The sequence below is a fragment of the Vanessa tameamea genome, chromosome 9, assembly GCF_037043105.1.
Source record: "Vanessa tameamea isolate UH-Manoa-2023 chromosome 9, ilVanTame1 primary haplotype, whole genome shotgun sequence".
NCBI classification, from domain to species: domain Eukaryota; kingdom Metazoa; phylum Arthropoda; class Insecta; order Lepidoptera; family Nymphalidae; genus Vanessa; species Vanessa tameamea.
The window spans coordinates 194612-218128 of record NC_087317.1 but is presented as its reverse complement, the minus strand read 5'-3'; the positions used below and the strand labels follow the sequence as shown (position 1 = coordinate 218128).

At 33.9% G+C, this 23517-nt stretch overlaps 1 protein-coding gene across 2 annotated transcripts in view; it reads right to left on the bottom strand.

The window, feature by feature from the left end:
• Positions 1-23517, bottom strand: part of Wake (wide awake) — a 163075-nt gene that overhangs the window by 76998 nt on the left and 62560 nt on the right. For both annotated transcript variants that reach the window (XM_064215744.1, XM_064215746.1), the window contains exon 4: positions 11018-11158. In XM_064215744.1, coding sequence (XP_064071814.1) covers positions 11018-11158 — 141 coding nt within the window. The remainder of the gene's footprint in view (positions 1-11017; positions 11159-23517) is intronic.

Sequence of the window (23517 nt, the reverse complement as noted above, 5' to 3'; positions counted from 1 at the left end):
TTATACATTTTTTTTTCATATTATAAATGTAGGACATCAAATTTTCTTACACTGCTCAATCAACGAGTCTAATCAACTATTAGTTGTTTGTGGGATATTGCTACATCCAGTAGTAACTAACGTAATACTGAAAGCTTAACTACCACCAAATAGAAAACTTTTATGTTCTGTCAAGACCATTACTGCAGAAAATTAAACAGTTTTCTCTTCATTCGTTCCGAATGCAACCCTAAACATTTGAGGCTAAATTATATAAATAAGCTAAGTTTAATCACTGGGTGATATTCCTCGCGTCATAGCAATGGATTAATAAAAAACAATCCACCGCAGTCAAAACAAACACTAGAGACGGAAGAGTAAATGGTTTACTTCATCCAAAGAAATAGTTTTTGCAAAAGTCATTAACAATGGACGTAAAGGAATGACTTTCTTTGTACTTCGCAAGAACACAACGATCTACGGCATTAACAATTTTTGTATTCACTGAGCACAATGACTTAATAGAATGAGGCGGTTCGGTTTAAAAAATTGTATCACAAAATCAAAACCCGATAACAATTGGTTACCGGTATTTTATTACTCTTATATTCAGCGGGCGAAGCTGTCGTTTGCTCTGCTGGCTTTTGAATATAATTAAACTTTTCAAATTATTTGTCAAACGGTAAAGATATAACTTCTATTTTTATTACCTTCCACAATTTTCACAATCACGAAATTAAGAGACGGAATATAAAATAAAGTCTCGTCTCGCTTCCTCATTAATTCTATCTAAGGCTTAATTAAATTCTTACGTGTCGAGCTGTTTTTGAACAGACTTATTTTATATTGGTCCCTTTGATTCGGACAAACCGCACGTAACGGATAAAAAATTCGGAATTTTTTGCCATCGCTAAAAAACATTTCGACGGCAAAAGGTATTTTCAAAATGCCATGAATTCGAATGAAAACATTCTTCTATTTCCCTCTCGGCATTGGCATTGAAAGATTTTAATTCATCTCTCCATCTCGCACAAAGACAAAGGTTTTTGGCGAACGAACTCGTAACTCAACACTCGTCTCTCTTCGGCTATTTGGGTCGACTATCTACGATGTGGACCAGTCTTTGGATTGTGCTTTTAGCGTGAGATTGATTATTAATTTTCTGCATACATTTTGTATATATTTATCTTATAATGATAACCTTTTAGTAAGTCCATTGGCTAGCTCATGAAGTCGCAGGTGAAGCTAGGCTCTGGTTACGAGTCAACGGTTAATAGAAAATTATTGTTATCTGCCGTCCTATCGGAGTTCGAACATTGACGATTCAAATACACTTTATTGTAAATTTTACTTGATTGAAATATTTTAGGAACTTGTATTTTTTCCACTGCGGCCGATGTCGGTCAACGTCAAATAAATAAGTTGTATGGTAGAATGCAAGGTAGAAACTGTGAAATTCGGGGAATTTGACTATGTAACTAAAAGGTAATTAGTGAAACTATATAGTACTTGTAAACCCGTTATAATAAGTAATATATAATCGAACAAAGTAATTCTGATCATATCAAGAGTTATTTATTGTTGGGTACAGTGTGAGACGCCGTCACTTTTATATAATTTTTATTATTCCAAAGGTCATATTGAAAGTGCCCGGCCGAGAGCTTTTTTAGAGCTAATGTAGTTTGGCCTGTTCCTTTTCAAATCAGCAAAATGCTTTTCTTTACTCACCGAAACTATTTCTTTTCTTCCTAGAATATTTCAATTAAATCTACGAATCCATTGATTCGGAATGTAGATTCTACGAGGAAAACCGGAGGAAAATATTATTAAATAATGTTTCTCTCAAATGTAGTTACTTAAAAACGTGTATATATATGTGTGTATGCTTCATGGAAATTGTCGACTGGGGTCGATGACTTCCACTGTTTTTATTGTCTTTATTATTATTTATTTAGACTTTGCATTTGAAGTCAAACATTGTAATTTTATTATAGAAATGGCCCTCCATTTCTATAATACAATTACAAAAATTATATAATAAAATATAGTCTGGATAGTCTTGCCGTATTTATCGCCATATTATTTTGACCTGAGCATTCCTTTTCTACATCTCCTCACTTCGTATCTCAATTCTGAAATGTTGGTAATTCGGTATTGCGGCGATACTCTTTAAGTCCATGTCGCAAATCATTTTTTCACATTTTGTGAGCGTATTTCACGGTGAGCTTCAAATTTGTTCTTACAGAATAGCTCTACAGAGACGTAATATGAAATTAAGAAACGTTCGTAGTGCGCGTCCGGCTTTGTGTCCTAGCAAATTAAAGTAATCTCGTCACAAAGCATTGAAATAAACGTTGTAAATACGCAGGATATACTCGTTATTAATCGCTTCTAGAGAATAATTTAAATCGGGAGACTAATGAGTGATACATATGTAGTAGGCAGTTTGAAAGTTAAAGCCGTTGCCGTTGGCATATTATGATGATACGGTTGGCAAAACTTTATACATTTATGTGTGACATGCAAACCCGGAACGGAACCACGAATCTCGCATTTGTTCAATGTAGCGTCAGAGAGTTGTAGCTATATGCTACAACTCTCTGAAGAATAAGTAAATAAATATTGGACAACATCACATACATAACTCTGATCCCAATGTAAGTAGCTAAAGCACTTGTGATATGGAAAATCAGAAGTAACGACGGTACCACAAACACCCAGACCCAAGACAACATAGAAAACTATTTACCCGGGAACCCGGGACCTCGAAGTGGTGTACCCATGAAAACCGGTGTGGGTACACACTACTCGACCACGGAGGTCGTATATATGTAGACAAACTAAAAATAGAGCATTTTTATTTTATATTCTCTTAATAAAACATTTTCATCGTAAATATGGCGATATATGAAGCAATACTATTGAAGTTTATCCAACTTCAAACCTTTCGTTTTGTAAACAGACAACCTTAAGAATTGTATATGAGAAGCCTCGGTTCGGCTAGGTTTTTGTTTACCAAATGTCCCATATTTATTAATCATACCAGCATCGCAGGTCCAAAGCTGTAGAATGATTATGCTATACTAAATAGTTACGAGTGTCGATAGACAAGGTACAAAAATCTATAGCATCCTTTAGCAGCTGAAGGATTGCGATATCCACCTATTGCAACCTTTTATTTAAGATGCGTATCCGAGTATAGGGTGTCCGAAACCATCCAGCTAAATTCGAATCGATGCTCCTAAATGTGATTCAGGGCTTATTAGTTCAGTCACGTTCTAAACTTAAGGTAAATAAATCACAGGTGCAAATAAAATACTTTTTAAAATCTTGCACTTTAAACGTATAGTTTCAATTTTTCATTTTTAGAGCAAAGCCGGGGTTTTTTCTGAACAGACTCCTTATTAAGAACATTGGCAATACCAGCAATTTATATAAAAAAAACCATTTCAACACATCTATGTGCTGCTTAACACGGGGGATTTATTCCCTTGCAGCCTTTACACTGGCTCACTCACCAATCAGACACGTCAGTAACCCAGTAATACAGAACATTCAATATTTGAGAGTATTTAGTTTGCAAATGTTATTAAATCACGACGCACACGTAGAAGTCTAGCGCTATGATTTCTATGTAAGACTTGAATATATCACGTAGAAGATGCTTCTAGATTAATTTAGTCAGCCCACGGCTAAGAGGCTCTTTCATTACACATGCTCCAGGACAAACTTCCGAGGCTAAGTTAAATTTAAAAGTTAGAAACTTGGTTTCGAGAATTCGGGAGTGTTCGCTTGAGAATCATAAATATTATAATCTCTGTTTAGTTGAATCGATTCGTTTGACATAAATAAAAACATAATACGACTGAAGACGAGTGATAAGTAAACAATTTATTTGTTTTAATTTAGATTTCAGGATTGAATCAATACCCTAAGGTTGATAATGATTATTTTATTTAATGTAATAACACCGTTAGTTTCCAAATTTAAAAGGATTATAATCTCGCTTTAAAATACTTTTTTCATTTATAGATTTCGATTGGATAACATTACTAGATTAGACTAGGATGCTGAAATAATGAGACTAAAATACAAGTCCGACTATGCCCGAGTATAAAGGTCTAAGACCTTTATAGTCGGAAATACGGCTCACGCAGCTGTATTTGCGGGCTTACTGGTGATCTATATCTGCATCCAAAATCAAATGCTGCATCACACGGTTCAATAATTCATAAGCGTGAAACGGAACTACAAATTGGATGATACGCTTGTCAAGCCTCAGTTACCTAAAAAATCGTCAACAAACAAATTAATGATCACACGCTTTGTTGATAACATGAAATGTTAGTATTCGTGATTAGGATGGTAATTTTCCTACTAATTACTTTATATTTTTACTCTAGCAGGTGTATTGCAGGGTATTCATAAACCCTCAAATTCTAACACTTACGATGAGTAAGTAATCATTGTATATTCAATTTAGTTAAAAATATGTTTACCTTTATGTGAATTTAAATTAAATATAATAAAATTAAAAATACATACATAGGTACGCGTATAATGGAAAATAATAAAGGAGTCTTTTTATAAATGTACTCGTATGTCCATACTAACGATAAAAATAAATATGAACAGAGATTTGATATGCTTTTGAGTTCTCGCTTAAAATATACATCGAGTCAAATGAAGTATTTAATTTTTTTTAATATATTGAAATAATTAACTTTACGTCGCGTGGTTTCCAGAATAGCAGAAGAGACTCAATCTCAAATAGAGGGGAGTCATGACAATGATTTTTTTGAGACTGACTTCGGCCACGACAGCTATAAGTAAGACTAGCTGACAATCACAAGTGATTTTCAATTGCTCTTTTAATCTGATGTGGGATGGGAATTCAGACTGACCGGTTAGAATTCAGGCGCAGGACTTTAATGTGTTTTCCGAGTTACGGGGAACATTCCCTTGGAAAATCAATTATTTTTTAATAGTCCAACTCATAGTTTGAACCTAGGACCAGATGCTATTACCATATGCTGCTCAGCAATAGTGCAGTAACATGAGAGAACAGCTATTTGATTTTAAAATATATTTATCTTACGTATCTGTTTTTCCATTTTATCTGCTACGGCGACGATAAATCGTTGTGGATTCTGTGAAAGTGCTCTAAAATGCTGCAGGAAAATAGAGCTTAAAACATTACAAAAATAATTTATACTTCAGTTGACAAAATTATTTTCTCAGTGGGTCGAATGGAATCTGTCTGTTTAAATGGAAGATCGATATAGCATTGATGATAGAGAGTTCTCGAGGCCCTGGGTCAAACGCCAGCTAGTTTAGCTGGTAAATAATATCAGGTTTTTTTGACGATAACATTTTAGTCTACCCCAGAGTCTGGTTAGCAGTGCTCACATCACGTGCCTCGAAGAGCATGTTAAGCCTTTGCTCCCGAACTATTTCAAGTTGTATCTGGTCTGTCGGACCATCGAATTATCAGAGTAAAGTATTAAAAAGTACACTTGTATATGCACACACATGTGCACTATAATCCTATGTCCTGCATAGTTTTCTTAACTATGGTAGCCTTGGCAGATTTTATCATATTTTTAATTAAAAAAAAAGTGAGCGTCCTTTTGTATTGAATCCTGTACCGCGAGAACTCAAGCGTGCGTATAGGATTCTTTTTTTTTTGATGATATCGGTAGGCGGACGAGCAAATGGGCCACCTGATGGTAAGTGGTCACCACCGCCCATAGGCAATGGCGTTGTAAGAAATATTAACCATTCCTTACATCACCAATGCGCCATCAACCTTGGGTACTAAGATGTTACGTCCCTTGTGCCTGTAGTTACACTGGCTTACTCGCCTAATCCTTCAAACCGGAACACAACAATACTGAGTACTGCTGTTTGGTAGAATATCTGATTAGAGGGTGGTACCTACCCAGACGGACAAAGCCCAACCACCAAGTAATTCTACTTACATAAAAAAATATTTAGATTTTTTAGTTAGGATAGTACATATTAGTGGTTATAAAACAAAAATACTGGAGCTTGTGATTCTATTTATTTTTGCTCTAGAATGTCCCAATACAGTCTATAATTGTTAAGTCAATCAAGAGCTACGTCTCAGCAGCTAATTGAACACAATGCCTAATTGGCAATTAAGGGTGTCTAGGGGTTTGGGTTCAAATCTAGTAACTTTTCAAATTAATTCCATAATATCACGTTATCCGTAACATATAAAATAAAAAAATACTATTTTTGAAAGCAAATATCAAAATAAATAGTTAAAATGGACACAAGTTAGTCCGTAGACCTTCTTTAATTCTCAAATACATATGAAGTATTCATCATCGTTCATTATCATCATTCGTGTTTTTTATTCATGCATGGCTGTCCTCGACACTGATCGGAGGGTCAGTCGAGGATTATCTCTTCTCTCGACCGTCTACCGTGCTCTTCAGCAGTCTGAAAAAGGACATGCGAGGTTTCCACCTCACTATTCCACGACCTGAGAGCGCACCCTATATGTTAAGCTCAGCTCATCGGTAATTTAGGTTTTAACCCTTCGAGTCGAAGCTGACTGTTAGTGGTACCAAGATGGAGCCACTTAAGGCAATTATAGCTCCTCATCAAGGAAAGTCGAGCACCTAATGATAAGTCACCTTCAGCTGTTATTTATACTGGTGACAGCAGTACCACCGCAATTGTATTTATATCGCAATGAGATCTAAGATGGTATATCTCTTGCGTTAATTATTCTGGTTCATTCGCCTTTCAAATCGGAGCACATCAATAAAAATTAAGCGGGAAAGTAAACATTAAGATAATAAATGTTTTTATCTAGACAAAGCATTTTTGCCCAAGACAGCCTGAATGATTTCAAGATCGTTAGCTTTAGGGATTACGGCATAGATTCCTATTTAGTGGTAATAAATGGAACGTATCTTGACCAGAAACCTTTTTACCCAGGGGCATTGATGGATCAGCTGCGTAAACGATTTCACTCCGGTTAAATGTGGTCGAACAAATTACTTCAAGTTACATTAATTGCTAAATAAGTAAATACAATTTCACCGTTACCTCTAACTTCAGGTGGTGGGTAAGACGTCTCTGTTATTATCTATTCTTTACAAATTATTAATGTTGCGGGCCAAACTGTCACATCAGAGTAGCTTAACTAACTACAGAATAAGACAACTCTTATTCTTTGAAATATGTAGTTGGTTATACGACACTATATGTACATAGCAATTGTCACAACACCATGCATTTTTTTGTGTTTATAATTCATGTTCTCTCGTGCTCTTCGGTGAAGGAAATCATGGAAAAATAGGTGAATTTTATCCTCTAGGTAATGCTATATGTTTGTCTATTGAATCTCGTGATAGAATAAGTTGTAAAATCCCTCTTCAAGAGTGGTCGAGAAGTATTTCCAGCAGCAAGATTGACAAGATAAGTGTTACTGGATGATATAATTATGTGCATATTTTTTTTATCTAAAACAAATAACTTGCTTTAACTTTATTGCCATTCTGCGGGTCCTCTGCGACTAGTATAGTACGCTGTACAGCTAACAGATAAGTTAATGAAATGTGTTTACAGCAAAGTTTCAATTGTTATAAGCATCCTGTGTATATTTAAACGGTCGGTTACGAGGCTGCGTTTCTACTAAGTAGTTGACTGAAGTTTGTACTTTGAGGGTATTTTAAGACGTTTGAGGTTCCTCACATCTTTGTATATTAATATTATGCTAATATAAGTTTCATGTTTACATCATCTCCTTATTTTGGGGTAGCTTTAAGTATTCATACAACCCTGAGAATCATAAAGTCAACCTAAAATTTAACTTAGGAGGCGGAGTGAACATAATATTCTTAAAAAAGACTAGACAGTCACGAGATGTCTGGCAGGGTGTGAAACATTGAAATTTACTCTCACTCTCGCAGAGGTACAAAGTAAAAAGTATACGCACAACGCATTCACAAGGGGGTCTCCCTTGCAGCAACGAAGAGGTAGCATGTCGACATAAAAGAACACGTTATACGATCCGGCGTTACCCCCAAAGTGTGTCCAATAGGTATTTATAGATTTATTTAAATCAATAAGACTCCAAATTGCAGAAAACCCACACAAATTATTACTTTAAATATTTTCAATACGATCTAGTAAAACATGACTTCGTTACTGTGACTTATCTATTAAAGATAATATTTATCTTCCATTCTATTTATCCTCATATTCCTGTAAATTTATCTGTTTACATGTTGAGGGTCTATAAAAACACTAAAAATACCTATAATGTGATCTTCTAACCGAGCCGTTACAAACCATTTCTTTCCGTTTATATAAAAGCATTTTGTCGTGTCGTATCGAAAAGAATGAACATAAATAAATCTGGACTACTTTCTTTAAACTTAATCTGAAAATCGGATATTCAATAATGTCATCAAGAAATCTTAATTCACGTAATGCGGAATACTGCATTGGACTCAGATCGCAAGTGAAAGCTTTGCACGAAAATATTTTGCTCGAAGAGAACTAGCTTCATCCCAACTCCTAACATTAATGCGCTTCGAAAATAACTTTAGGAGAATAGAGGGTTTACTAGAATGCTTTCGATAGTTTCGCAGCCATTTTAAATTTTGTTTTTTTAAAGAGCTAAACGAATGGAATAAATGACGGAATTATCACCAATTCTCAAAGTGATAATATTTTTTTCTAGAACTTCGCAAGAGAAATCTTTTGTAAGAAACTTTATGCCGGCTTAACTAGGTGTAGTGATTCCGCTGATTTATTTTAATTGTCCGAATACGGTAACGCTTTCCTAACCCCTTCCGTACATTCAAAATGTTTATTTAGTTATCCGGTCTATATTTCATAAGACTAAAATTTCGTTTCAATGTGTCGTAGATTCTTGGGGTTTCTTTTAAGACTAAGACAAATTTTGGTAAAAATTTGTTATTAGAAAGCTGTTAAAGTACATTTTTTTAATAAACTGTCAAGTATAAAGACAGAACAGTAATTTAAACTCCACAGAGTGATTTATTCAATTGAAGAAACTTTCAAGTAAGTGAATGCGTTGGACGGGCGGGCTCTTACGGAATGACGAATGTAAATAATCTGTGTACATTTTGGGATCTAAAGAACACAATTATATGAACATCTCTAAGTACGAAATTGTATTTTAACTAATTATTCCAGATATCTGATTCAATTAGAGCGCTGTTACGAGGATTGCAATGTCGACATTTATGTATCTATTCTCCTAGTCAGTCAGTCTATTCTCCTCGCATACTTCATTAATGTTATCGTTGTACGTTTTCACGCGTCCAAGATAAATGGCGCGATATATTTCCAGTAGCCACGACCCCATTGTGTCAAGAGACGAAACTTATAGAATCCGGATAAACAACTTGATTACGGATACGTGCTTTATTGAAACTGTAAGGCGACCCCGGTACAAAATATCCGGTTACAATGTATTCAATACTTACTACTTTAATTGGAAATAATGTGTGCGAACAAAAAGGCTATCCCTTTACTTGAAACATTGTAGGTGTACTGTCATCGGGTATTCGATTATGTTACAAGTTGCAACGGTGTATGAAATAAAAACTTTATTGCAGTTCGAAAATGGAATACGTTAACTGGTTTTAACGAGAAAAAAAATAGCTTGTTTAAAATTTAGAAGCGGTACTTTCGCGCCGTTATCGAACGCGACACCCGGGATTCAAACTACGCGTTCTAATTGTTGTTCGTTACAGCCTTCGAATAATAGGTGACTCCGGAAAATAGTTATCTGTAGCAAACTATGAATATAGTTAGTTAGTACTATGTGTGCGGAAATTTAAGTAATGAACAATATGAGTTATTATATACTCTTATGTATGTGCTTTTGAATGGCAAGACGTATTGAAATGAAGAACCACTGATTCAGATTCAATGGAGTTTAATCAAATTGTCTGGCATTGGCCCACTTATCCCTCAAACAACCATAACATAATATCTTAGATCCGACGGTTAGCCATTGCCATAATTAAATGAAGAATTGATAAAGCAAGGAATTACTCTATTTACAGTACCAGTGTCTATAGACTAAGTCATCAGACTCATCAGACTTCCAAAAAATAGTTGGCACAAAATTATCGAATAAATGTCATTGAACGAGTTTATTTTAAACAACGAATATGTAAACAACACAATCACAGAAATGATGTTCAAACAGTAAACTAACCAGAGAGTTAGATCAGTTGTTACGTCACGTCTGTTGAAACATCTGCCGGTGCTGAGTGAGGATTAGGTGATGTGTGTTTGAATATACACGTACGACTCACAGGCTTTCATTAAAAGTTGTTAATGAACAGCCTGAGCAATCTCATTCGATTCAATTGTATTAAAATATCGTATCTAACATTACCTTATAAACATTATCTATGAACTTGGGGCGAAACCAATTTTCTCATCATGTCGTTAAGAATTTATAACTACGGTGTAATCTTGAGCTCATTTCCTTTAATTTCGATATTTTGTGATCGTTATAATAAATGACTTGTGAACAAAATTACTTGAATAAGAAGACAACCTCATCATACTTTATTTAAGGAAAAAAAACGGCACGTTCTAGGCACTGACACAGTGACAAAAAATAGGGAATAACACGAAGGTTGCCGGTATACTCTGCCCATAGACATATGCAATTTAAGAAAAACAAAACCCCTTTTCATTTTTGTGCCTATAATTGGCTCACCATACCTGCCTAACTATCAGTATTTTTAACTTCAGTAGATAACAGACTAACTATATTCATATATCAGTATATTTGACACAAATAGTGACGCAGTATTATTATTATTAACAAATTATATCAACTTTACTGTTATCAATATAACAGAACGCATCAGATATATCTGTGGGCTACGAAATAATTAATTATTTTTTATTAAGAAGAATATCAAAATCCGAACTGGTTTTCAAAGGAGGATATGTTCACTGGCCCAAGTCTCTGATTTAGATATATCTGATATTATTACGATACCTTTCCCAACTGAGTCGGCGTGGTGTGTCAGCGCCAGTTTCCTCCGTAGTACCACGCACGCCTTGAGTGAGCAGTCGCGCCAGTCGAGATCCCGTGCTGCTCCCGCCTGCGCTCGACACTGAGCCACGCGGTGTAGGAACTCTACAAGAATAAATTTGAAATTGTAATTTTTAAGTTGAGATTCCGCTAGTTTTGATTCCAGCAAAACTTCGAAAGCCTGGGGATGTACTTTAACAGCTTATTAACTTCGATTTCTGACGAGCACTTGTCGGATGAAAAATATTTTACTTAATTTGCTACATTTTATTACATATTATTATATTATAACTGTTATAGATTTGCGTTATTGGAAACTATGATCAAATTCTTTAGGTTATGAATTCAATTTAAAGGTCACAGATGAAATGTTTCCGATATTTCACAAGTGCCACTTGTACTGAGTTCCAAGCGCTCTTTTAATATACCTACCAATTTGTACAGTCGGGGTAAGAAAAGGTTCGTCACCGTAAGATCTATTTTCGTGTGCTCGGTATGAGCCATATCCTGCTTTACCGATTGAGTATGACATATTGCGTCGCGATGTCATTATAAGTCGCATCTAGCAAAGAGTATAATAGCGTTTAAAAGCTATAATAATAATAAGAAGAAGCCGTCAATCGGGATGAGAATTACCAACTTTTCACGAAACCTCATGGCCCTTCGTGAATGCTCGTGTAACATCGGAGATAAGGACGTTGTCTTGTCTCTTATAAAATTACTACTATGCACTCTGCATAGTAGTAATCCTACTTCCTACTCAATATTATAAACGCGAAAGTTTGTGTGTATGGATCTGGCTGATTTCTCTGAGGTATGTTTGTTACTCTTTCACGTAAAAATTACTGAACGGATTTGGATAAAATTTTGCACACAGGTAGAATATGTACTGGAATAACATATTGGATACTTTTTATCCCGGGAAAACATAAAATCTTTCGGGAACGCGGGTGAAACCGCAGGACGGAGGTAGTAAATAAATAGTAAAAATAAATAGTAATTATGGTAAAATTTATTCATTTAAACAAATCTTATTTATTTTATTAAAAACGAGTATATCCGCTATTCGTATCAATCACAGCTTGTAGTTGCTGTCGCATTGATCCAACAAGGCGAGAGCATATGTCGGAAGCTCTCCCAAACACATCGGCAATGTTCTAAGACAGCTGCTTTGTTTCTGTCTTTATTATATCCACCGCTGCACCATCAAACCCCATAGATTTTCGATGGGGTCCGCCGCTTTTGCAGGCCAAGGAATCACCACCACTTGCCGGCGCCAATGGAACCACTCATCACACGTCACGTCATTACATTAACCGTCACACAAAACAACGGTCGAATAATATTACAAGCGTTTTATTCTAATTGTTGTAGAATTGCAAGATATTGCAAGAAAATATATGACACTGACAGACTTTGACAATTCAGTAGAAGATATCATATCTAATTTAAATCTTGTAATGACTTATTAGGTCATTAAAAAGGTTTCATGTTTATATGACACTAGACGTAGTCCAAAGATGTTACACTATTTTGAACCATGTTATCATACTATGTTAGTTTAATTTTATATGCAGTTGTCTGTTTAGTGCTTTAGTTTCAAAAGGTACTAAGAGTTTATGACTTGATAAAGGAATTAATTTGAAAACTGACGAAGGTTTTCTTACTCTGACTGTAGATATTTCAACTGTGACTAAAATCTAGCTTAACTTTATACGAAAATAGATATCTTAAGGATTCGAAATGATACCAAATCACATATTATTAATCTTAGTAAATTATAACACTCACAGCGAGTGTAAATTAACTTGTCTTCGTACATAGTCTTACAAAAACACTCCCCAGAGGACAATAGTGCCGAGAACAATGCACTCTTTGCACACTATTAACGTTAAATATAAAATAATGTTATCATAAAACTCATTTTACAAAGGAGTACTCTTCGACGCGTTAGGTTAGTAATGAATAAATTTACACTAAGTGGTTCAAAAGTAAATTATAAACTGAAGCGATGGCAGTATTATTCTCTTTGAAGCTTTTTTTCGTGATGATCGTTTTTAAAGTATATATTTTTATTACTACGCATCTGTATATTAATAGGTAAAAATGTCCTCTTTTTATGACAATTACTTAATCAAAAGAAACAAATTATACGCGTATTGTTGTACTAGTTTTAAAAAAAACGGACCTTGTAAGATATCTTTATTTAATACCAGAAGTGAAACAAAGCTTGGGTTCAGCTGAACAGTGAACATTTGTAAAGGTAGTACTCGTAACTGCTGTGTCACTGCTCAGTGTTTAGTAACTTTTTGTGATTATTTGTGACCTTTGTTGCTCATTGGAAATACAGTGATTTAACACCCACGAACTGTCCGCGTAATGTCGTCCGAAATTTATCCGGCTTTAATTAATTCTGAGCAACAGCCCCAACATAAATACAAGCTACAAGATTATAAGAAGAAATAATAAAATTAAATATTTAATTTGAAGGTATCTTACTAATCACATGCTGAACATCACTTCACACCTCAACCCTAAGAAGAACAGGACACCTTTCTAGTGTTTCATTGTATTCTTCAAATGGTCCGTGTAGTTCAGCGGCGGACGTAAAAATCTGAGAGTTACTGAAAGGGTGAAATATTGCGGAAAGGTGCTCATCGTTTCAATGAAGGAAAAACACTAGAATAGAAGCTCTTTATTCATCATTGAATTTGTTTTCTTTATAATGGAAGATAATATATTTGGCCTGGCATGACATTCCGCTGGTCTGAACTTCCTTACTCTCATAATCCGGTCCGTAAGCATTTCTTGACAAAAGAAAAACCTATAAAATGTTATTGGCTTTTTGTTATTAAGCCCACCGCCGCCTTTGCAGCATTATAAGCTAGTTAATAATAAAATATTAATGCACACATCATTCATTATTTTACGAAGCAGTCTATAAAGGCACAAGAGACTAAACATCCTATATCTCATGGTTGGTGATTCATCAACAGTGTAAGCGGATTGTAATTCTTGCAGCGCTAGTCCGCGAGCGAAGGTGAACACTTACTTTAATACACAGTGGACCCATTTACTCGTCTGCCGTTCTAAATTTAATAATCCATCCACCCCAACTCCGCCCCCGACGTTTGAAATAGAATTCGTCGCGATGATTTAACATTAATATTTATGCTATCATTATGGACGTTCAAAACTCAATTACATTAGCGTTCCAATTTGAGGCTGTCACGACCACGTGGGCTTACTGAATATACTCCGGTTCACGATCCCTTATTACAGAACTTGAACGAATACTCGAATGTTCAACTTTCTTCATTAACTTCCAAAAGCCTAGTCTGCTCTGCTTGCATATAAATTTCTACATAATATCACTTTAATAGGTTATATATATTCTGACGCAACCACAAGTGTAAGGGACGTAATATTTAAGATCTCGGCTTAGAGCGGAGAAGGAGACTGCAGAAGTGGAGTGATGAAAAGTGGTTTCTACTTCTAGAGGTTCAATGATCTTTAGTTAAAAGCGTTGTGTTGTATTTGCTTCCATAAAATATATAAAAATAATCAAGACATATCAATCAAATTATACCCGTCTGAACGATAATTTTTTTTGTTCTTAAAGAAGTTTTTTGCTTTTTGTTCTTAAAGTAGAAAACCATTCACATCATTAAAATCGCTGAAGTACTTATAGTTAGTTTCGTAAATCTCGTCTTAACTATTTTTAGTTGGGCAGGTGCGAGCTAACTTAATTTAACCGGGAACTCCTAATAAATTTAAGCGTCTTTTATGATATTCCATACGACCATGAGAATTTCTTATAAACGAAAAATGGCACCATCTACATTTTTTGAGAAAACTAAATATTCTCTCATTTCTGTGGTGTGTGGTGGTGTGTTGCCATTGCTTAAACGCTCCGGTATTCTCGCATACGAGCAAGTTGAGTTCGTTAGAAAATTCGATATTTATATCATTTGGTCACATTCTTTCTCCTATCATCATTATTTTCCAGTCATCATCATCTTCTGATCGTTAAAAGTATATCATTTAACACAATTAACCATTAAATTTCTAACAGAGATCAAATTAGTTTTTAGTATTTTTCCTTAGACACATATATAGACTGATTGCATGGAATATATTACCGCATCTGTTTTATGTACTACTATACATTTGTGTTAGTTTGTAATAATGTAAATAATAAAATGCCTCATCCATAATCGCTTTTGAAAAGTCCTGCCCCACGCCGCAGCAGTTTACACTGCATCGTATTTTATGTTCTTCGTTTCGTTATTAATATTCATTAGTTTATTTTGAAAAAAATATCCAATTTATAAATAAAGAGCGTATATAAAATCCTGGGTCACCATTTATGAGCAGCACATATTGAACTCAGCAGCAACAGATTCAGATAACACCCCCCTTTATTGGCGTATGTAGCCTGACTTTATTCTTAGTATGTTCGTGTCGGTACTAAATAATGTAGCACATGTTAATGTTAGAAATGATACTTTATGTTGTAGAGAACTTGACCTAAAATGAAAATATTATAGTTTATTCATCAGCGTTGTTTAACGCTTCAGTAATTTATCATTTTATCATAACAATATTGCATGTAGCTTTTACACCAATCTTGAAGTTATAAGAAAATAATAAAGCCGATTTAAAAATGTCAGAATTTACGTTAAATTAAAAGACGAAAAATAATATTTTTGTAGTTAAAGATGAAGTAAACTTTATCTTTAACTTTGTATTCATTATGGATAAAATGTGTATTGTAACGAATATAATGCGCGTGCGGTCAGAACGAAATCTAACGCTTTGGAACTGAGACACGTGCGCTCCGCCAGGTAGCCATAGTGGCAAACTCGCGTCGATGCTCGCAAAACGTGCAAGTTATTAGAATTAGTATATTTTACATGGTCATTATTTTAAATATTTCTGATATCACGATAATTTTCAGGATTAGATTAATAACGCACGCACGCACGCACGCACGCTCGCACCCACCCACGCACGCACGCACGCACGCTCGCACGCACGTACACACACCCACGCACACACACAGAGAGAGACACACATTAACCTTGAGTGTACAGACTACAGATTTATATAGTAGTATAGATAGATGTTATATGTATATAGATCACAATCAATGAAGACTTCGCATAATATAACTTTGACTTTATAACCTCCTTCTTTTTATAAATTTCTATCCGAAGTACCGTCTCAGGTCACAGTCGAAAGTTATCATAGCGTGATCATTGTTAATACGCAGTCGGAGCCAAGGCAAAGGTATTATTGCGCTTCACGAACCTTTCCACGACTCGGAAATCGCAATTTATATAAAGGGGTTCTATAAATCATTACACCCATATGAATAATATTTTGATCTTAATACAAATAAATGATATTTATTTCGGTCAAAAGATAAGAAATATGGTTGGCAATATGATTCAACTTTTATGGCTCTAAATTCATTCAGGGACGATTCACACTGCACACACTCACACGCACACACACACTGAAAATTTTAGTTATAAATCGGGATAATAATGTACTTAGCGCTTAGGTTTATTTAAATTAAAACTATATTTGCTTCGTAGGTTTAAAATAATTTGTATTATAACATAGATGGTCAGATTGCCTATAAAAAAACCTGCTCTGCCGCCATCGATTCATTGCGATTTCGATGTTCGTTGCGGTAAAGTAGGAAGTATGTTGATTCATTGTTCGTTCAATGCTTTGTTGTTCTGATTATTCTAGCGGCAAGATATGATGGCCGTTTTGACACATTAAAAAAGTGATGTGAAATGTAAATTTATTATCGATATAATATATTCAAATCTTTGTTTTTTTGCAAGTAATTTAATTCAAGTTATTGTTGCAAGTAGTATCTGATTAAAAAGGTTTAATAAAAAAAATATAAAATAAGTTTAAGTAATATATTCGAACGAAATCAATTTAAATCAAAAATTGGAATTAGAATGAATAACTTTATAAACACATTACATAAAAAAACACAAATATAACACCGACTACGAGGTCGAGTGTGAGAGTGTGACGTACACGTTTACGCAATAAAATAAATAAAAAAGTTATCTTCGCGGTACCCTAATATTTGTAGTTTAGAAATCACATTCGATAAATTTTGTGACTAACTGCACGTCACTATTTACAATAAAGAACAACAATTTGCTCCTTTGATGTAATTATTTATTAAATACGAAACTTCATGAGCGGGCAAACGTCAAAACGGCCATCATAGCGTGCCGCTACTATAGTCTTTATGTGATTTGAAGTGTAAACGAAGTGATAATTTAAATTAGAACGTTATTTTGTATCAAATGAGAAATAAATAATTGTAATTATGTAGGGCCCTTATATATATGTATATTTTTTTTCGTTGTTCTGAACCTAAATATATATGTCGGCGGAAAATGACGTATTTAAGAAAAACACGAGCCCGGATATTATTGTTTTAAATATTTTTAATAATTGAAAACTGTTTATTATTAAATTAATAATCTTTAGTGAATTTTGAGATGTTAAATTGGTTTGAAATAATATATATATATATGTTTTTTTTAATAATAGTTCATAAATAGGTGTGTTATATTGAGTGAATAGTGCTCTCACCCATTTTTGTTATAAAAGGCCGAACGCCCGCCGGTATTGGGAGGCTTCTTCGAGCCGTCGAAGCCATCGGACCTCCTCAGCTTAGAATAAATCAAAGAAGAATATTTTCCACGTTTAATTTCATACCTTCGACGATGGATAGATAAACAAACCCTGACATTCGTGACGTCAGCATTGCTGACGTCATGTTTTTAAAAATAGCCTGGGACAAGCTCCTGCGTCATAAATAATACCTGCTTAAAAGGAGACCTCAACTGCAAACCTTGTTGTGTTAAATTTAGTATGGAAAATGAATAAAAATATTTTATTTTTATTTATTATTTAATACTATATCCGTCTATGAAAGCAATTCTACCGGTTGGATTGTTATTTATTTTAAAATAATCTTTGTATAGATATTGTATACACAATCGTCAGTGCGCCTATTAGTGATCGTGTAACTGTTTACCGAATTGATTGATTGGAGTTATATATCATAATATCGTCGAATATGTTTTGTTAATGGTTCATTTGTACTCGTGTGCTGCGATCCAACATATGTATGTTGCTGCTACTATAGAATGATGGGCTCCCTCGCGATTTATTCCACACAATATTTGGGTTAAAAATATCTATTACATTAAATAATATAAGTAAGTTACTTTTATAATATCCCACTACTGGGAAACGGCCTCCACACATCTAAAGGAGCTTTGGATCCTATTACACTATGCTGAGTTTGGTGAGTGAACATGAGGCAGAAAATAATCCACCACAGGCAGGTTTCTGCCAGTTCACCACTGAACACAAGATTATGTCCTTATCGAGCTAACTATAATACGAGTCTGGCTCATTTTTAAATTAAATCGCTTGATATGCGCCGTAAAATTAGTGATGTTTCCAGAATATCAACTTAGCAGTTCCTTGTACTATTCCTAGATATCTCCTTAAATAATTCTTTTTAGCTCCAACATCCAAAACGTATATAGGTAAATATGCATCCCTTATCAGACTCATGAATTCGTTGAATAAATTCTCATCTAAAAGCGATATTGAAATCTTTTATAAAAATAAAGTTTTTTTTGTTAAAAATTCCAAAGATCTCATAGTTCGATCTCATAAATTATAATTTTCTAATTTGCTTTACATTTACTGAACGTAAAGTATTTTATCTTTGTTATGTCTTAATTTCTAATATTATATAATTTAGTTACTAAAATTAAATTTTATATAGGTTAGTTTGGTTTATATTTTTGAAGGTCCCTGTTGTTTACACCTGGAAAGACGTATCACTTCGAATGTTACCTATACTAATGTTTAGTGATAAGTTGATGATATAATTCATTCAATACATGAAAGCTCTACTGAGCTTGCATGGATTTGGACTCACGGTTCTTGAAAAGTATTATCTATGTTCTCAATATATTATGTGCCGTTAAAGATTTATTATATGTAAGTACAGTGATAAAAACTGGCTAAAGGAATATATGTGGCTTTTGCTCTTTGCTCGGTCCTCGCAAATGTCTTGGAATTTCGCGTATTTTCCAATATGGGCTATATTGGAATTAGCAGTGTTAGCTAATATTATTTTTATTAAAACCACTATAATATATTATAATTCAGTTATTGCGGAATTTGTAATAAGACGTTAGGATGTTTTAACTAACTATCAGACTTTTTCGTTTTTAGTCATCCATTTTTTATAACTAATTCCGGTACTAAACAAATACCTTATTTATTATTAAAAATTTATAATTCTATGATTTCAATCGAGATTATATGATTTAATTCCTAATCTATTTCATGTTAATCCCAACGTGGACTAGCTAGCTGCGCAGAAGGAGTTATAGTCAACAAGACAGTGTCTTCAAAAACACTGTCTCATACATTATTATCTATTCCGTCATTTTCATAGAACGGCAACTGTCACGACCATAGAGAATTTACTGCGCTTCCATATGAGTCAGTGGTACAAGATTATGGGTGTAAAACCACTGAATTTTATGTGCTTAATTTGTCTTGTACTCGGTAGTTAAGGAGAACATTGTGGGGAAATTAACATGTATCAGATGAATATCTGCCACAGACGTAATGTGTTTATACTAACCCATTGGAACAGCGTGGTGTACGGGGCACCAATGATCCTCACAAATTCCCAAACTCCAGACTGTATGTAATACTATAATCTTAAGTATAAAGTTTCCATAATAAAGCTTCTGATAATTATTGTCAGTAAAACCAAAATATCTTCTTCTACAGCTCTACGCCCCCGCTTACGGCTCTACGGCTACGGTAATCTACGGCTTTTTTTTAAAGTTAACCGCTAACAAACGCTTATTTCAGTTTAACTAACTGTTATTATTGTCTAAATATTAATATATTTCTAAACTTTGTTTTAAGATTTAATTATAATGTTTTTTTATTCGTTACATAATAATTAGTACTGAACTACATCCTATAAAAGCAAAAGTGACAAATTCCCATATCATTTTGGTTACACTATAATTTTAACGAATCGCTTACAAAGATAAAAAAAATATTAAACGAAATTTTCAGTTTCATCTCGCAGCATCCGACGCAGGCAATTACAGAATTAAGTGAAACTTGCTGAGATGAATTTTCGTTTGTCTCATTTTGAGCCTTTGCTTTTCTTTTTCATATCACATTTAGTACTTTTTAATAAACGCCAACTGTATTGTCGATTGTGTTTTCAGGCGAATTCGTTTACAATAGAGCCTCCATTTTTAACGTGATTTTTTTAAGGATTGACTGACGGGTTATTTTTATGCTAAACGGAACTATCAATATTTTTTTTACTTAAAACAGAAATATTGCAAATGGACCAACCAACGTTGGTCGCCGCCGTTTATAGACGTTGGCATTGTAAGATACACAGGTAAGTACGTATAAATCATTTCCTATTAACGTTTAATGTGTCACAAGCCATAGGAACTAGGTCTTTTAATAATACTAAAATGAAATCTCCACGGATCGAACACCATTGTCTTTTTTAAAAGCATGTCTGTTAGTCTGCATGGACATAAATGCACTGTATAGTATTGATTTTACAAGTTTTAATTTCCGTCTCAAGTATTTAGCAGTTGGTTTAATAAATAGCTTAACTTAAATTTGATTTTGAAGCGGTAAGCGTACTGTGCATTGTTGATCTCAAAATGTTCGTACATTAAATGTGTTAACAAACAGATTTACGTTTCCAGTGCGGTGCTCGCAAAGCGTAGTCTGCTTATGATAATTCATACTTGTGTTCACATATACTTCGCTTCATTATATTTTCTATTATGTATGTATGTATGTATGTATGTATGTATGTATGTATGTATGTATGTATGTATGTATGTATGTGTATATATAATGTATGACATTCTATTCAAAGAGAATATATTTTAAAATAATAAAAATGGTTCGTCCGACTCCATGAAAAGGTTAATATGTTAAACGTTAAACGCAATAACACATCCCTAAGCTTCTCCCTCTCTCCCTAAGTTGAGTTCCTATTTCATCCTAAATATTTTTTTATGATTAGGTCTAAGCTCGTACTTATTCACTGCGACACAAAAACATCTAAGCGGACGCGGCCGTTAACTGGTCACAAATAAATACGTATTTAAATTCCTTTTTTAATAAACGAAAATCCCTAGGTGTTTGTTGTATATCTTTGCAATAATATGAATATATATACATACGGATATTTTTACGAATACATTTTTCGTATATTTAACTTTTATGTGATAAACGTAGGCGGATAGGCAAATAGACCACCAGATGGTAAGTAGTCACCAACGCCCATATACATTGAGGCTCTAAGAAATATAAACCAGTCCTTTTATAGCGTTGGGACCTAAATGTTATGTCCCCTGTGTCTGTAGTTTCACTGGCTCACCCACCCTTTCAAACCAGAACACAACGATACTAAGTATTGCTGTTTGCCAGTAGAATCTCTGATGAGTGGGCTATACCTACCCAGACGCGCTTGCAAAAAGCCCTATTTCTAATAGCCTCGAAATCACACCAAAGATATTCGTATAATTTTATTTATAGCCAGTAAATGAAGATTGTAAGGATGATGTTAATTAATGGACTTGGCGAAGAATGTAAAAGTTTTGTACTTTCTTCAGTGATTAATAAGCGCACGATACAGTATCGGTTGTATCAAAGCATCGCCCAGTCATCCATCAAAGTTAAACTTCCAAACTCGCAGCGGGCTATAATTACTGTAATAAAATCATTTCCTTGCAATTTCATTTACAAATTATATATAATTTTATTTTTAAAATTTTTAAACATCTGCTGTTACATTTCAAACTCTTCATTCAATTTTCGTGTTAATAATAATAATGTATGGAAATTAGCATTCGATATTTTATAAACAAAATATACCCTTTAGGACCTGCAGGACCTGGGGAGCTGCAGCTTTCTATAATTGAATTCATTTTTAGAATTGAATAATTAGTTCCGCAGATTATCCTCTACAAACAAACAAACAAATGCTACATCTATAAAAATAAATTACACTTTAAATTAAATGAATAGGCGATAATAAAGGTTATCACCCTTATTCATGCATTTTACTATGAAAGTAATCAAATCAATCAGATTGGACGATACAAATATAAAAGCACCACAGCGCTTGCTTGTTACAATTTAACAAAAATTAAAAATAATACCTCTAGACCTAATAGGCCTGGATCTTCGAGGTCTGTTTTATTTTATTACATAGGAGGCCAACACCATGTACAATGTATGTATGTATATATATATATATATATATATATAAGTCTTTATATATATATATATAAGTCTTTATATTTATATATATAAGTCTTTATATACGTTAGTATTAAGGAGCATTTTGCTCTTTGGCTTGGTACAGAACGGTAGCTAAAAGTAATTTAATTTTATGTTATTTTGTAAATATATATAACCTGTCTTACAAAAATAACAATTTTAAATGTCGTTGCATTTACTAATGCCATACATCGCAATTATAAACTAACTCAGCATGCTATTATACAGATCTGGTTTTGCTGATTCCAGTTAAACACATTTTTAGTCGAAACCATACAATTCCGTATTAATATAAGCATGCAATAAAGTAACATATAATGTATAAAAATTGAAAACAGAAAAGAATAATTAGGTTTATAATAACGTTTATAACGAGAAATGCAACAAAAACGAATTACTAAAAAAACAGTGTATATCGGTAATTCGTGGTAGTATTTATATAATGATCACTATTCCACCAACCCGCATTGGAGCAGCGTGAGAGGAGGGCTTAGTCCAGCAGTGGGAAATTTACAGGCTGTTAATGTAAAAATGTAATGTTTATATAGTTATGTATATAAATGATCGTAATATTTAATAAATAAAATGTCCTAATAGCTCAGTTCCTAGTCTGATTTAAGACAAAAAGAAATACCCCCCTGCTCTTTCTCCAGGAAAAAAAACATATTAAGTGCCAATATTAATTGTGATCGGTCAAACAATGTTGACACCTATTAAACTAAATCATAAACATATACCAACGCCCCTACTTGTGTACACTTCAATCAATAACATTTTTAGACTACTTGAACTCTGGAATCCCGCCAGCTAATTTATTAACGAGATGAAATTTACTCGCTGCTGGCTGAGCGCGAACGTATGTTAATATCAATTTCGTGTGAGACGTCTCGGAGGTGCTTTTAAATTTAACATTACAATTACACGAAGCCCTAGTAAAGGTCACGAATTATGGCAGAAGCTATCATCTTGGATGTAGTTATAAGACAATACTAAAGTTTAATAAAACAGAGAATATATACTAATTTGACCTTTACATCGAATTG